Source organism: Embiotoca jacksoni, unplaced genomic scaffold (assembly GCF_022577435.1).
Source record: "Embiotoca jacksoni isolate LCO1_2020_lvr unplaced genomic scaffold, fEmbJac1.0.p SCAF_26, whole genome shotgun sequence".
In the NCBI taxonomy this organism is placed as follows: domain Eukaryota; kingdom Metazoa; phylum Chordata; class Actinopteri; family Embiotocidae; genus Embiotoca; species Embiotoca jacksoni.
Genome location: NW_027185377.1, coordinates 3,972,123 through 3,988,437, shown reverse-complemented (window position 1 = coordinate 3,988,437; position 16,315 = coordinate 3,972,123). Strand labels below are relative to the sequence as shown.

Here is a 16,315-nt window from a genome sequence, read left to right as displayed (position 1 = left end):
ACGACTTCAAATCTGGCCGGAGAATCATCACACGTGAAGGTGATACGTTGGGACGAATAGTTGTCAATACCTCACAACACAAACTACAAATTTCCAGTTAGGCATATTTTTTTTTTTTTTTTTTTTTATCAAGGATGGGAATCACCAGATACGATATCATCTCGATTTTAAAAATGTTCTGCTGTTCTGTAATTTATTACCTATTTTCAAATAAAGTCCCCAAAGGGTAAGGAAACAGGCTGACAAACACTGTCATAAAAAAAACCCCGTTACATGGGCTTGACTAATTTATTTATTTATTTATTTATTCACATGATAGAATATCAACACTCGGCACCATGTGTCAATACGATATTGCCATTCAAAATATCAAGATGTTATGCTTGTATCTCACCCATGCATTTTTCACAACCATATACAAACTGTCTTACTTATTTTCGTCTCATTACTTTAATACATAGGATTTGTCTTTCATCTTTCACAAAGGGAGTACGGTGTATTTTTGAAAGTCCATTGTGTGTGTGTGTGTGTGTGTGTGTGTGTGTGTGTGTGTGTGTGTGTGTGTGTGTGTGTGTGTGTGTAGCTGCGAGAGACTCGAAGCCACTCGACAACGGTAATGGCTGCTTTTGTGCTTTTACACTGACAGCGTCTCCCTTTCTGTCATCTGTTGGAAGCAAAATGGACTAAAAGGCTGGAAATGGCGTGCTGTCGAGGACCAATTTGCTATTACTGTCATTACGTGTGAACACGGGTGTGAAGTTAACTTGACACCGCGCTAAAGGGATCCTTGCGCAGCTTCCTGCTGCCTCCATCCGAAAAGATCTTCCAAAGGTCATTACGTAGCAACGGTTGTTGTGGGGTTGGTTTTTTTTTATGCCGCTTTTCTGCTTTCAATCTATCATAGCTGACAGAGGAGTCATATAATTATGAGAAATCATATTAATAATGATAATCATGACAATTATAAGCATACAACTTTTGCGTCGGTTGCCGAGCAAGAGTGTTCTCCTGCTTTTAAGACACCTGAATACGATGAATGATGACTTCCTTTCTTTTAATCCTCAACCTCAATTTTGGTGTCTTATTTTATATTTTGAATATTTAATAGAGGAATGTTGCATATTTACAATTTGCCTTGTAGAATTCAGTAAATATCCACCGCAAAGGATACAGTAGTTTGAACGTGGACACGCGTGAGTCCAAGTGAATTTTCCACTACGGCCGTTCATCTGGCATCTTCGATTGCCTCAGTCTCTGTGTGTGTGTGTGTGTGTGTGTGTGTGTGTGTGTGTGTGTGTGTGTGTGTGTGTGTGTGTGTGATAGCCGACCTCCTGCCCCTGGCCTCAAGTTTACCTCCGACCTTTAGTAACTAGCAGCCGACGCCCGTCTCTGGCATCCCAAATCCCAATCTTCCTCCCTGTCGGTGCACCCTTGGATACTTGTTGTTTGTGATGATACCAATCAACCTGATTACCCCTGCCAAGCAGGTGGGGTGGTTTTTTTTTTATGTACAGCCTTTTGTCAGTCTAGAAGGAACAAAAGAAAAGGTGATGAGGTTGTGGTTTGGATGCTCTAACTTTATTTAGCTTTTTTTTTTTTTTTTTTTTGACAGCGAATATCTTTAATGCATCATCCGCATCCTCGCACTTAATTGTGATCTGAAGGCTCTGAGAATTTGCTTTCTTCGATGACAAATTGATTTATTCGTCTTATCCATTGTGATCATCTGTGCTTTTGCCATTCAAGAATAAGTCTGCGTTAGATGCCCTCGAGACAGTAATGTTGAGGCAAGGGAGGAAACGTAGATAAAGAAAGAAAGGAAAAAAAGAAGAGCTCTCGAGATCTATTATTCTGTCGAGCAGAAGGCCAGGAGTCCTGTTGCATTTATTAATCACTGTCTGAGTCAGAATTACAGCGACCCTCCTCTCGACTGTACCGATCTGGCCTTCGGTTGCCACGGCCAGACGTCTTATATAACGTCAAAAGAAGAGCGGACCTTGCGACCTGGCTCGCTGTATCAGGTACACGGCGATCCAACACACACCTCCAATCATGGCGAGCCCCTGAAACTGGATATACAGTAGCATTGTTGGGGGGCAGAGGGCAGCGCTGAGGGTTTCGATCAGATAACCAGCTGCAATTGTGCCCGTTGGATTTTCCAAAGCTTTGGTTGCGTTTCTGAAAGAGCAGCTTGAAAGGTTGCCCCGTAAAGGTCACCGCTTAGACCTGATTGCTTTCTTTTTGACTCTTTGTTCTTTGCTGTAGATTACATTGTTAAACTACTCTGCCATTGTCATTGTGTAACCTACAGATACTGGAAGGAAATGGAGTGAAATTCATAGCGAGAGAGCAAGCGTACACACAAATACACACTCTTCTATCACATGATGATGGATGCCGTGAGGCGGGTTTTTTTTATATTACAGATGGATATCTGGTTGAAAATGAAAGGAGAGTATTCAAGCCCTCGGCGCAGGTGGTCTTTCTTTTTGTGCCGATGACTCATTGTAAGTCAGCGGGAGACACTAAAAGACTACAAAAATTCTAGCAGCTCTATTGCAGAGGGCATTTCAGACATATTTTTCAGTTGTGTGTCTCATCTGAAGGAACAGATACACTCCTATTTCAATCACTCCAGCTGGTTACACTCACACTGAGCATATTTTTTACCCTTTCAAGACTATTTTTCTATAAATGTGTCGGGCTCCGAGTGCCTCCACATTGTGAATGACCCCCATTAGTGAAATCTAGTTTCATCATGTTACCCAATGCTTTTGTGAACTGCTGTTTCGCAGCTTCGAGTCTGGCGTTTTGGTCGTCACCATCTCGGTTTTTGGACCAAAATGACTAAATTTAGACAAGCTGGGGAGGAGCAAAGGCTGGATTTGATTTGATCTGACTGAGAACCTTAAGACTAAGAGACTCTATGCCCACCCACCTTTACCAGAAACCTGACTGCACCCCAGGCATGTCAATCATAGCCCCCAAACACCTCTCTTTGAGGCGTAATATCGAATTCATAATGGAATTATTATCAAAAGAACCACCAGAACATTGATCAGGAGTGATTTTTAGCAAATGACATTGTAATGACTATTGGAAAAAAAATTATTGACTTTGTATTTAATGAGAGAAGTTTATGCTTTTTGAAAGGGAGTCTATTAGAGCAGAGTTTTTTTTGTTTTTTTTTCGAGCCAGCCCCTTGTGGTCCTTGCTATTTTTCTTTCTCATACATTCCACTTTACTGTCAGGTGATTTAGTTCCAAGTGGAGCTTTTTAAAATTGTACATAGTTTCAAGCATTAAAATAATTTATAGCCATGAGCCAGAATTATAAAACGCAGTTGAAAATGCATTGGAGACAGGCTTCCATGGTAACCACGATTTCACTCGGCCAAGTGAGTTAAAATGAGGTTGCTGTGTCGGGGGAGAAATGAGATGCAGGGATGGACATCCACCTCAGATATGACACACGGACAAAAAGCACTCCTCTTAATCTTTCCAGTCCGTGCATGGACAACCCTTTGAGCTCGATAATAAAGGACGTCACCTTTTGACCTTTGAAGCCGGAGCAATAAAGACCAGACACGAATGTAAACAATAAAAGGTGACACTACTGTGTACAGTTGGTTTGATGGTTTGACTCTATCGCTCCAATGCAGACCCCCGTCTGCACCTTTTTGTTTAAAATAGTCCTTCTCCAGCTGCTACAACTGCTGCGGTCAACCGGTCTTTTTGACAATAATTTTGGCTTCTTAGGGTTTCTTTTTTTTTTATATATATAATATTTTCTTGTTTGTAGCTGCTGCTTTCATCTTTTTAAGTGGCAGGTCCTCTTGAAAATAACACTTGAAATGCTTCACGAGATACAACATTTTTTTCAATTTCTGTCCAGTTTCACTGCTGGCAATGAGACCAGATTGAGAAAAATATTCTTGACTCTTGCAAGACATGAAAACTGCTTCGTGTTCAGCCAAGCGTGTTCCCACAACATGGGTGAAAATACAATATAGGTCCTTCTTATGAGATTTCAAATTTCTCTTTTTGTCATTTTCTTAGTGACCGCAGCCATTATTTCGGTGTAACGAACAAGTGTCCATAAAAGAGGTTGATGTCTACGCAACCTGCTGACTTTTTGTTGCGTGCCTTGGCAGCGTTTGCCACTTGGCACTCGACGGTGGAGGGAGGCAGGGCGAACCAACCGCGGCTGGCTGGCTGGCTGGCTGGCTGGCTGGCTGGCTGGCTTGTGAAACTGCACCACATCCAGGCTTTGAATTATGGATCTGCGGTGGGAGCTCGCTGTGCTATAATCAGTGATATGGGCCAACCAAGTCAACCCTGCTGAGCAGAGCAGCAGGTCCTGGTGGTCAGAAATCCCATCAGCCGATGAAGCCACCGGGCGGCGGTGCTCCATCACACCCCGCTGCTTTTCATGGTGTTTAGACAACTCCATCACGCTAATTGGGTTCATGTCGCAGCATAAGCAAGCTGTTGTTTGACTTCGGCTGATCCTTGTGAGGGTATAAATATTTTAGGAGCCTCTTTTTTTTTTTTTTTTTTTTTGTCATAGCCGCAGTGTGTAAATTCACGCTCGGTCCATTTTGTTTTGCCAGCCCCTGGGGTCGGGTTAAACCGAGTCACGCCCAGCGTTCAAATGAGAAGTGCTTGTAGCAGGTGATGTCCATTGTGACAGCGGCGACGGCATGATTAAAACTGATCAAACTGACACCACGTTTATGGAGGCTGTCGACCAGGAAATTGCATTCTTTTTTTTACTTTGTGCAGCTCTTCTGGCTTCTGGCCCATTCGTGTCAAAGAGGAGGTTAGGAAAAACAGATACGTTGGCAAATTGACAAATAGGTGGTGTGTTTTTATGCCTTAGTCTTTGCTCAGTATCACAGCTACGGCTACGGCCGCCATCTTTGTACACGAACAGTGACCCCAGAAGCAGTCTGTTTTCTGTATTTTACGAGTTTGGTCAGGAGAACGGTTCTGTCTCCAGTTTTAAGCCCCCTGGATTCATAATTTCAGCTAATAAGAGAGATGAACTGGTCAGCTTTCCTCCCAGCGGGCATTTTGATCAGCTGACGTGTGTTTGACAGATCCTGCTTGTGGCTGCATGATGTGGTTGGAGCACTTGTCGCATTTGACATATGTTGGAGCTAACAATTTTAGTATTGGAGCTATTGGTTGTATTTACTAATTAAACCCATATATATTTATTTTGTTGCTGTTTTATTTTTTAATAACATTAACATAACGTTATTGGAATTATTACTTCAATTAATTGCATAATTGTTGGTGCCAGCACTGGTCAGCTCGGGGCCCTCTGTGGATCTACACATATGGGTATGCAGGTATAGCATATAGCAGGGTTTATGTTTTTGTACCAGGGCAGCTGATTGTATGTTGGGTTTCATTTGTTTGCCTGCTTGAAATGGTAAAATACATCTTCTGAAACATTATGTTTCCTGCGTACGATTCGTTCCTCGGTGCCCCGGTGGCCGTTTGAATTTGAGCTTTGATTTATTTTATTTTGTTATTAAGTCTGAGGACAAATCGCCACGACAACGTAAGACTGCATGACAGCTGGTCATGTACTAAATACAAAGACCGACGGCCTTCACTAATCATTATTTCATCGCCTATTAAAGTCAGTTATTTCTATGATTAGTTTGAAAAAAGATCGAATTGTAAAGAACCTTTTTATTTTACCGTCTAGCTTTCTCTGGTTTAGAGAGTTGCCACTGCCTTAACGTGTTAAAAACACACAACGGACGTCACCTCCTTTCATCTTCTACACAGACAGGCTGTGTGAGAGTGAGCTAGCCTCCTCTCTCGTGGTCACTCACGTCTAATGCCACCCTGCCTGCACAGACTCGCTTGTTGCAGCGGACATGAAGTGCTTCTTTCTTAGTTTCTATGTGTACATGAGTACATGTTTCCATGCAACTGTGTGTGTGTGTGTTTGTGTGTGTGTGTGTGTGTGTGTGTGTGAGAGAGTGAGAGAGTGAGAGAGAGAGAGAGGAAGAGGGTGGGAGGATATGTGGGAGATTTAATGGTATCCACGAGACAGCAATGTTTCTAAATATGCCCGTCCACTTCACGTCTGTGCTCAACAGCTAATACTGACCGGTACTTTACACCGAAGCCTTTGTCCGTCTGAAACCTCCCAATTGAACAAAATGGACCGTCTACTGTCACGAGTACCCGCGTCGGCAGGGTCCGAACCCAAGAAGGTTACCTATAGTCCGCCGTTGGTACCAAAACCCTCCGGGTCCATGCCAGGACTTCCAGCCTTGCGTTGCCACAGAGCATAATGTCATTAGAGCCAGCACCTTGTAGTCTTATCAGAAGACTTAAGAAAATTAGAGGTATAGGATCTTCCCGAGCAGCAGCTGCTGGATGTGGAGGTTCATGGGTGGAGCTGTGGAAGGGACTGTAACTCAAGAAAGGCAGATGACAGACGGGACTAGAGGTGTTATCAACACCCTCGGACCTTAATGATTTGCCCCATGTGCCCGTGCGGAGAACCAAAACTGCATGGATGCGTGCTCTATTTGATACCTGCCATGCCGGCGATTATGTAAGAGCATTGTTGCACGCTCATCAGCTTTCTCAACGAACAATGACACTGGCACACCACGCATACATTAACAGGCCGGTTTAGGCTGGGTACATATGAAAGGGCATCGCTTTAGCTCCTTTTATAGACTTTTATTCACACAGGATTTTTGTGATGATGCCGTACTCTGTGTGGAGGCAATACGCAAGAAATCATGTTTTTTTTGTTAGCTTTCTGGTTTAATAAGAAACAGTCACTCGTCCCCTCTCTTCCAAGTGTGATGATTAGTTAGTGTACACTGAATATGTTAAGGCTTTGGACTATTGATCACAAAAACACAAGCAATTTAAAGTTGACATCTCGGACTCTGAGAAACCAATAATGAAAGTATTAGTAATAAAATTGGAAGTATGATTTTGCTGCAGTTTAGGAATTTATAGAGAAACTGAGCTGAAATATAATATGTAAAAACCATGTTTGTGTCTATGTATGGCCATGAAATGACTGCTGACGTTTGGTGGGTCAAAATATATTAATGATGTCTATAGATATTCTAATCGGTCTGCTGTGGTAATCCTGAAGTAACTTCCTAAATACATGACTCTCATTTACAACTAAAATCTCATACACCGATAAATGCGATAAAACAGCCAAAGCTCTCTCCCTCCAGTGCCTTTCCTGTGTGTCCAAACACTGCACCATCACATATCTGTCAGTGGGCTCCTGGATCGCATCCTGTAACTCTGCTCTGCCTGGTTGTTTCTCTCACAAACTGCTGCGAGGTCACATTTTGGGAAGATAACGGCCAACCAGGAAGAAAGACGCAGCCTAGTTATAGTAACCTAGTTCAGAGGGCTCACCATTAAACAGGAGCGACAATAGAGACACTACAGGACGATCCAAAATGTTGACAACTCGCCAAGACGAACCCGTGCCAATCCTTATTCTTCAATGAGAAGGTCATCAGATTGGCTGAGACGAGGTGGCACAAGAGCTTTTGACCTTGGACAGAGAGAATGAAGAGAGAATTACTGCCTTGTTCTCAGTATCTTTGCTGTGAAACGCGATCAGAAGTCGTACGTCATCGCAGCCGGGCCGCCGTGCAACGTGGAGTCAGAGGAGAAGCGGGAAGTGAGGAGGATGAAGAAAGAGGAAGCGGGTGGGAGGAAGGAGCGGAAAAAAGAGGAGCTTCGGTTGCACACGCTGCCCTCGTGTCTGGTGCACGATGGGTCCTCGTCTTTGCCGCGCGCGCGCCATAAAATAATAAAAAACAAAAAAAACAACAACAAAGTGGTCGTGTTGCCTCATCTCTCTCCACGTTTCCTCTTTCTCTCTCTTCAGTACGTCATCCTGCTGTCTCCCCCCCCCCCCTCCTCCCCCTTCTCCTTCTCTCGCTGATTGCTCGCCGTGCTCCCCGCCTTCATCTGTTGTTGTCAATTTATTAAAAGTGAAATCTCTCCTCTTGAATTTCAATCGAGAGGCTTCAAAGTGAGCGGCTCAGTGGTTGAGGGGGTCATCAAACGAGCCGAGTGCTCCGGCGCTACGGTCCTCGGAGGATTCTCGAGACCCGCTGCTGAACAGACACGATCAGCTGAAAAGCCTGACGAACTCCCAGCAGCCGCTCGGTTGTATCTGAAATGACCTTAGGGGTTCTTTATTTTGTTTTTCTTTATTATTATTATAGACTTTCCTGTCAGTCAGGAAGCAGGACATTCAAGCCCACCATATTGTGAGGCGAATAATTTCCCTTCAGCTGTATAACCTGCTCCAGTCAGTCAGTTGCATCCACTCTGAGTCGGCCGTATTGTAATATGTTTTTGTTTTTTTTCCTGATGTCGTGCTGTGCCGCTTCCGTGCAAAATTTGCCCCTGAAATGTTCATTTGCGCGAGCTGTGATTTACTAATGATATTGGACTGAGCTGAGCGTTTGTCAAGAGGCACAATTGGACACAGTGGGACATTTCAGTTCTCGGCATATTCACGTGGCGATCAGACTGGCACACGCACAAAAGCAGAACTTCAGCAAAACACAACCTGCTCCCATGTTCCCTCTTAAAGGCATAGTTCGGGTTTTTGAAGTTGGGTTTATACAGTATGAAGTTCTTATCCACAGCCAGTGCTGACCCCCGTGTAATACACTAGACCATGTATAAGTGCCTCATACAACCCCCACTTCAAAAAAAATACCAACTATCACTTTAAATTCACTCGAGCTGGTCTCTCTCCTCTAGATGTGCTGAATGTGCTTGACAGGCTGCTTGTCGGGTCATTATGTCCTACGAACAGAATTCAGAGTATTACAGATGGCCTGAGTGGATATATATTTGCATAAATGCATATATACAGTACATACGTGCTGTGAAGTGCCACTAAGAGGCTGGATTTTTCACAAGGACAACCTGTCATACATTTTAGAAGACAGTGATGCTTCTGTGCTTTTAAATATGCTTTTTTTTTTTTTTTTTTTTTTTTTACTATTTTTCTTTTTTTTAATCAATGAAAGGGTGGAAGGAAAGAAGACTTACAAATGGACTGATGATTTGGGTTTATTTCTCAACTTTCATAAGGTTTGCAATTTTGAAAGTGACGAGTTTCTTGCAGCCTGATCTGAATACATAAAACACCATTTGAATCATTTCAAACTGTACAGTTGATAAGTGATTTTAGGTGTGTGTGTGTGTGTGTGTGTGTGTGTGTGTGTGTGTGTGTGTGTGTGTGTGTGTGTGTACCCAGGGAGTATGTGGAGAGATTGCAGAGTAGCTTGACTAATTTAAAAAGAAAAGAAGAATTATTGATTCAAGGATGATTTTTAGCACGCATTTTGGTTTTTGGAAGGAAAATAAACACAGAAATATAATTACAAATTAGTGAGTCTGACACTGCCAGCGATGATGAGCTGACTGCACAGAACATTTCGCTCATCAGCCAGTTAAGGTGTTCCCTTCACACCACCTGCTGCAATTAAGCAAGTGTGCAAATTAGCTACTTAGAAAAGAAGGTGAAAAAGATCCCTGAAAATAATATTTGTTTTTTTGTAGGCCTCACGGTTGATGCACCAATTGATGCACCTCCATGCACCTCCATGTGTTAAAAGGCATCACGTGTAACCCAGGTTGTTTTCTGTACCTACAATTTCCAGATGTCCCCTAAACGCTTGGCATAAAGACGTTTGATAGGCGGTACACTTTACAGATGTCTCTCCTAAACGCGATGTTTCCTTGATGCCTCATGAGCAGACTGTCAGTAGATGCCGCAACTTACAGATCTCACCCAAACGCCTCACGTGCAGGCTATCCGTAGACGTTAACGTAGCTAGTTAGTTTGAAAATAGTGGAAAAAAAGGCGTTCTAATGTAAGATTTACTTTGAATCCGACTGATTTCCTCTCCCACAAATGGAAAACGCTGCTCTTTAATGATGTCGTGCGATTACACTCTGTCTCTGCATCGAGGCCGAATCTTCCACGTCCGCGTTGCGATTTATCTGAGAACAGAGAGATTTCCACACCTCTAGTCCTGCATCTCATGGTGGTTTAGTTTTACATCAAATAATTAATTGGGACCCTCTGCAGCAGATAAACCTGCCAGGAGTTTATAACTGCCTTTAATCATGTGCTGGGCTGATCGCTGAGGGCTGTGTCTGACATCTTTGCAGACCTACATCAGACGCAGAAGTGGTTCAATAGAAAACACACTGTACATCTGCAACAGAAAGAGACATCTGCATCGTGTGTCAGCTTCGCCCTAACGGCCGACTGCTATTTTGATCTGGGATCCGTCCAGCGTCGCCCTGAACGTCACCTCACTGAGTCCAGAGCACATTTTCTCATTAGCACAGCCTTCCATAGAGATTGACACGAGAAATATCATCAGGCTAATTGGCTGCTCAGATGTCTGTACGGGCTCGGACACGAACCGCCTACTCACGCTCTTTCTTTCATTCTCCCGTCTGCCTTTCCTGTCTCTTTTCCTTCATCATTAGATGGTGGTTCTGATGGACCCCATGGAGGACCCAGACGACATCCTGCGTGCCAACCGCTCCAGGGAGAAGACCTACATGTTTGACGTGGCATTCGACTTCTCAGCCAACCAGGTCGGTCAGAAAGTTCAGATGAATCAAACGTAGAATAAAATGTAAATTAATGTTCCTCTAAAATTCATGTACAGTTGTTTATTTATCACTTGACAGTTTCACATTCTTGCTCCTGTGCAGGAGGAGGTGTACCGAGCCACAACCAAAGAGCTAATCGAGGGCCTCATATCAGGCTACAATGCCACTGTGTTTGCCTATGGACCCACAGGTTGGTGTTTGTGTGTGTGTGTGTGTGTGTGTGTGTGTGTGTGTGTGTGTGTGTGTGTGTGTGTGTGTGTGTGTGTGTGTGTGTGTGTGTGTGTGTGTGTGCGTGCGTGCGTGTGTGTGTTGAACAAGGCCCCAGCAGATTACACAGTGCTCTGTCCAAATGGAGGTGTATCATCCACCAATTACATGTGTTCCCTCTCCGACCCTTTAATCTGCAGTCAGCCTGAGTCAGCCAGCTCGTCCAGAAAACATCCAGAAAAAAAAAAAAAAAAAAAAAAAAAATCTGTTTTATTAAATTTTTTTATTTTCGCGCAGGTGTGATTATAAAATGAGTCATGCTCTCTCTCCCACGTGTCCAGTGGGCAGTGACAGACTGTAAAAGACTAGCAGAGCACTATTTGCTTCATCGAGTTACCCATCTGTCTCTCCGTTTCTCGGACTTAGTCCGCCTGTCCATCTGTCTCAAGAGATTCAAAGCTGTGTCCTCATGTAGAGAAGGAAACGGGGCTCGGCAGTGGACTCGGGACAGACAATGACTAATTAAAACAGCACTTACTGGTCATTCATGCAGAAATAATAAACATGAAGCTATAGTAAACTATTTTGTCGTAGCATTCAGCTTTGACAAGGCGGTTTAATTTAGAATGTAGTATTCATTAACAGTCATGTAATTACAGCAGCGGAGTTGATGATAATTCACTTTCTATTTCTTCCATTGTTTATATGAAAGATATAAGGTCGACACGTACAACGTGGCCGGACTGCGTATGTGCCGAAGGTCTTTTAATTTGAAACGGGAACAGGAAGTGGCAACATTTGGCCGATTAACGGCGTAACTCCTAACACAAAAAATATTAACTCGAGCGGCTTTAGAAACCAATAAAGATGAAAAATCATTTCAATTTATACATCAAAGTAACTTAACAATAAAAGTGAGTCTATGAATTGCGGCCATCAGGTTGTGGGAAGACGTACACCATGCTGGGAACAGACACGGAGCCGGGCATCTACGTCCGGACGCTGAACGACCTCTTCCGTGCCATCGAGGAGACCAGCGACGACATGCTGTACAGCGTCTCCATGTCCTATCTGGAGGTGAGTCTTTCGTAGTTTTTGTTTCTGCATCTCATCTGCAGACACGTATTCTCGTCACGAGCCCACGGCATCATCTCAGTAACGCGGCGGCGGCAGCGACGGGTCGTCTAATTGCCCCGCGGTTAAACGTTGCAGCCGTTAGCCTGATTGCTCGCGTCGAGATTTCGGCTGATTTCTTCACATCTGTCCAGGTCACAGTTGGGACGTGGTCTTTTTTTTTTGCTCTCGTCTCTCCACACTGATAACATCTGAGGTTGTTAGCTGATGCCAATTGCAGGCAGATACTACTGGTGTCACTTTACTTTTGCCTGGCGTCCATGTCGCATCTTAAATGAGCCGAGCCGGCATCCGCAACTCCTCAGAAAAGCCCAGGAACAGATTGTTAAACGTGTCTTCGTACCACCTTCTTTTATTTTCCCGTAATGTTTTTTTTCGCCTATCCAAAGCACGTTAAATTGCCTTGTTGTTGACAGAAGCTTCACATATTGATGATGATGATGAAGCCTAACTGCCGCTGCTGCATACAAATATCTCTGAACCAACATGGCATTATGTAATTTAAAAAAAAAACAAACCTATTGACTTTAAAGAAAGAAAATTGCCAAGGTTTTCCTTGTTGAGCACAAAAGTCCCCAGTGGCCTCATCAATGGCAGTTTTGCCATGTGTTATTGTCACTGATTGACTGAGAAGTGTGAACATTTCTCCCACTGAGTGTGTTTGCTCGGTAAGAAAAGAAAAATTGGGGGAAAAAAAATTCTTTTGTTTGCTGAGTACCAGTTCAGAACACCGACTAATTACACTGGCGAGCAGAGACTGCAGAAAAATACACGTTTTTATGTATTTCTGCACGACGAATCCAAATATGTTTTCAGTATTTCTCTGTTACGTGCAGGTTTTGCTCCAGTGTTCTCACGTGGACGTGAACAAACAGTAACGAGGCAAATAGAACCGTTCTCTGACTAATGCTGGACACTAAAGAGGGAAGTTCCCGAAGGCCAAGTATTGGCAGAAATCGTACACTTGTGCATGTAGACGCATTGTAAGTTTGCACATATGTTGAGTGGAGCAACAGCATTGTTTATAAATAGGTAATAAACACACTGTCACTTAAAAAATACTCCTCTAAAATCAGATTCAAATTTGGGGCAGTAAAGTACTTTGAGATTCATCTATTTCAGTTTGAGGGACAAACTTATTTTATTTTTATTTATTTATTTATTTTTTTATCTCCGTGCTCACACAAAATGTACTTCTGTGCTGTTAATTGATTGGCTGTCAATTGTAGCGTTTAAGTGCAACTTTCCAGGTGAAGTGATGCAACGTGAAGTGAGCCAAAACTTTGTTAGCCTCTCTCAGGTCAGCCTGGTGTGTCGGGGGCCTTTACATGGAGTAATGATGCAGCCAGACCATCACTCAAAGGGCCACCCTTATGTCTCGCCATCTGCTACTTCAACGCCACTATAGACTGGACGAGGTCCACACACTTAGTAAAACACCAGTGTAAGTAGGCATGTACTGGGTGTGTTGCACAGAAAGGCCCTCAGTGCTTTGAGGTGTGGAGTGGGCTGCTGTCCTATCAGCAGAGCGATTACCTCTGCCTTTGTCAGTGGATGATGAGCCGCAGATAAAACGGCAGGCGGATGAATGCGGTTTCTCTGTGTTGTCTGCTGGGCTTAAAAGCACCGGGTACAATGGAGTTGGTTCATTTGACTCTGATAGCAGAAGCGAAGCCTCGCCGGTGTGATTCAGTCTTCCTGTCGGTTTAGAGAGAACATCTTCATCTTTTCTTTGGAAATCTAAAGTTAATGTTTCCCCTGAAGCACATTGAAAATCATATTCATGTCTTTTCAAAAGTGTTTTCAAGCATTCTAATTACACGTTTCACGTGACACACAGCAAGCGACTTGTTTGTTGGAACATAAGAAATAATATGTTGTGAAAACTTTTCAAATCGACTGCCTCATCGAGGATCTTTGTGTGGTTTTGAGTGAAGAACGTGTCCATAATGGTTTTGGCACCCAAAGTCGTTTCTTTTTCTGGAAAAACACGACAGCACGAAGTAAACAATGAATGAGTCAGGCTGTCGGGGAATAAAGAGAGGAAATGAGAGAAAAAGAGGAAACGGAGAGGCTTGGAGAGAAATTATAGTGACGAAGGCAGAGCGACTGAAGCGGGCGGTGAATATAACCTTTTATAAAAAAGATTTAAAAAAAGAGCAAATATGAAAATTACATTCAGCCTTCAACAGAAAATGAAAACGGAACGACGTAAGCACTCGTCGGGTTCGCATTCACACATCAGACATCAAAATTACATTTTGTGTTTTCACTGCCAGACGCTGTCATTATGTTCCCTGATTGACAATTTCATTAAAGCTCAGCTCTTTAGTAGCACTCTGGGTGGGCGGTGATGTGGAAATGTTCCTATCAAAACGCCAGTCATGGAGTCTGGATGCTCTTTGACCTGTATTGAACTCGTCGGGATAAGTCCTGATACGCGTGTGTGTGTGTGTGTGTGTGTGTGTGTGTGTGCGTGCGTGTGTGCGCGTGCGCGTGTGTGTTTGCCGTTTCCAGGGAGCAATCTGTTACCGCCGCCGCCTCACCAACAAAGAGGTTAAACGGCGTTTTATAGCTTGACTGAGCGACGAGCACACATCTGCTCTTTTTCTTGTTCAGATCGCGCTCGCTTTCACGTGTCCAATCTCTAAAACAGGAACGCATAAATATAACCTCGATGGAAGAAAAGACACACTCAGCCATTCTTTGCCATTCACATACACACAGCGCTCCTCCTGTTTTATGTGTTTATTCTGGTTTTGTGGTTTTGTGGGCGTTGCAATATTTAGAAACCTCAATGGAGAAGACTTCCTTTTTAGCTACATTAGTGGGGCCCCGGGGATAGTTAACTCCAGCTGGTTGGTCCACTGCTCGCACTTTTCCAGATGGAAATATCTCAACAACTGCCGGTTGGATTGCCGTGAAATTTACTTCTGACATTAATGGTTCCCAGAGGATGAACCTATTAACTTTGGTGATCCCCTGACTTTTCCTCGGTTTTCAGCGAAATGTCTTGTTAGATGGTTTGTCAGCTTTAACTTTGACGATTTCTTAACTTTTCTGTTCAACTGCATCATCAGGTCAAAATTTGAATTTTGATCATCAGTGATCAATGACATTACTGTTAGCTTATAGCTGTACTTTGGGCTTCAGTACTAAATGTGAGTTTAGGGAACGTTGGAGGCTCGTAGCTGCAGAAAAAAAAACCTGGATTACACTCTCCCCCTCTAAACTGCATGGAAACTAAAGATTTCTACTGTAATGTATTTTTTTTGCTTTTGCATAAAAAGGATTTTATAACATTAGCATCGGTTCAGGAACCAGTAACCAGTAACCAGTAAGTCATGGTATCCGTACTAGTACCGCTAAATGAAGATCTTGAAACAATACTGAGCCTGCTAACATTTATTATCCAATTATATATATAATTATACCTAATTATCATGCAAATATTGTCATCGTGAACATACTACCATGCTCATAATGACAATATTAACATTTAGCTCTTACATATGTTTACGCCCGAGGACAGCCTCCCGGAGCCGCTGGCAAAACTGACTGTACACTCTCAGCTTTGTTTAACCTTCACCAGCAACGAGGGGGCACACGTGGAAAAAATAACAGAACAAAATGTCCAACTGTCAGTGTCGGTGAAAGCATCCTCTTGTCAGAGTTTGTGTCCTGGGTGAGCTTGACAAAATAGAAAAACCTCCTTTGCATTTTAAAACCTCCTGGCAGATCGTCATCCGGCGGTCGTTTTTCCATGATGTCACTTCCTGCTCTGGGCTTTTATGTGGCCGAAGAGCTTTCACTACCCCGATCGCTGTCACTCCGCAGAAGTCACCTGAAATTTCGTTTCGTGTGAGAAGTGAACTGCCGCTGGTTTGATGACAGCCTGCCACCCAACAAGCTGAGGTTTCTTAATGACACGGTGCTGAAAATACAGCACGTGATGTTTTTGTACCACGTCTTTGTAGGAGGCCTGAAAGCCTGAATGGAGCCTTTTTAAATGGACATAAACAGTCTCCTAGTTGGTGTACGTCTGTCATTCACTGAACACAGCCATGTAATCTTTACTGCAGGTAATGGATGGATGGATGGCATTCAGCTCACATTTCATATTCGTATCTTTTTCTTTTTTTTTTTTAGATCTACAATGAGATGATCCGTGACCTGCTGAACCCGTCGTCGGGCTTCTTAGACCTCAGAGAAGACTCTAAAGGGGTGATTCAAGTCGCCGGCATCACAGAGGTGTCCACCATCAACGCCCAAGAGGTGAGACGAGCTGCTGCCTGGCCGAG

General features: G+C 43.4%; 1 protein-coding gene across 2 annotated transcripts in view; it reads left to right on the top strand.

The window, feature by feature from the left end:
* Nucleotides 1–16,315, top strand: part of kif19 (kinesin family member 19) — a 34,866-nt gene that overhangs the window by 9,109 nt on the left and 9,442 nt on the right. For both annotated transcript variants that reach the window (XM_069160202.1, XM_069160203.1), the window contains exons 3-6: nt 10,545–10,655; nt 10,776–10,863; nt 11,821–11,957; nt 16,164–16,289. In XM_069160202.1, the coding sequence (XP_069016303.1) occupies nt 10,545–10,655; nt 10,776–10,863; nt 11,821–11,957; nt 16,164–16,289 (462 nt within the window). The remainder of the gene's footprint in view (nt 1–10,544; nt 10,656–10,775; nt 10,864–11,820; nt 11,958–16,163; nt 16,290–16,315) is intronic.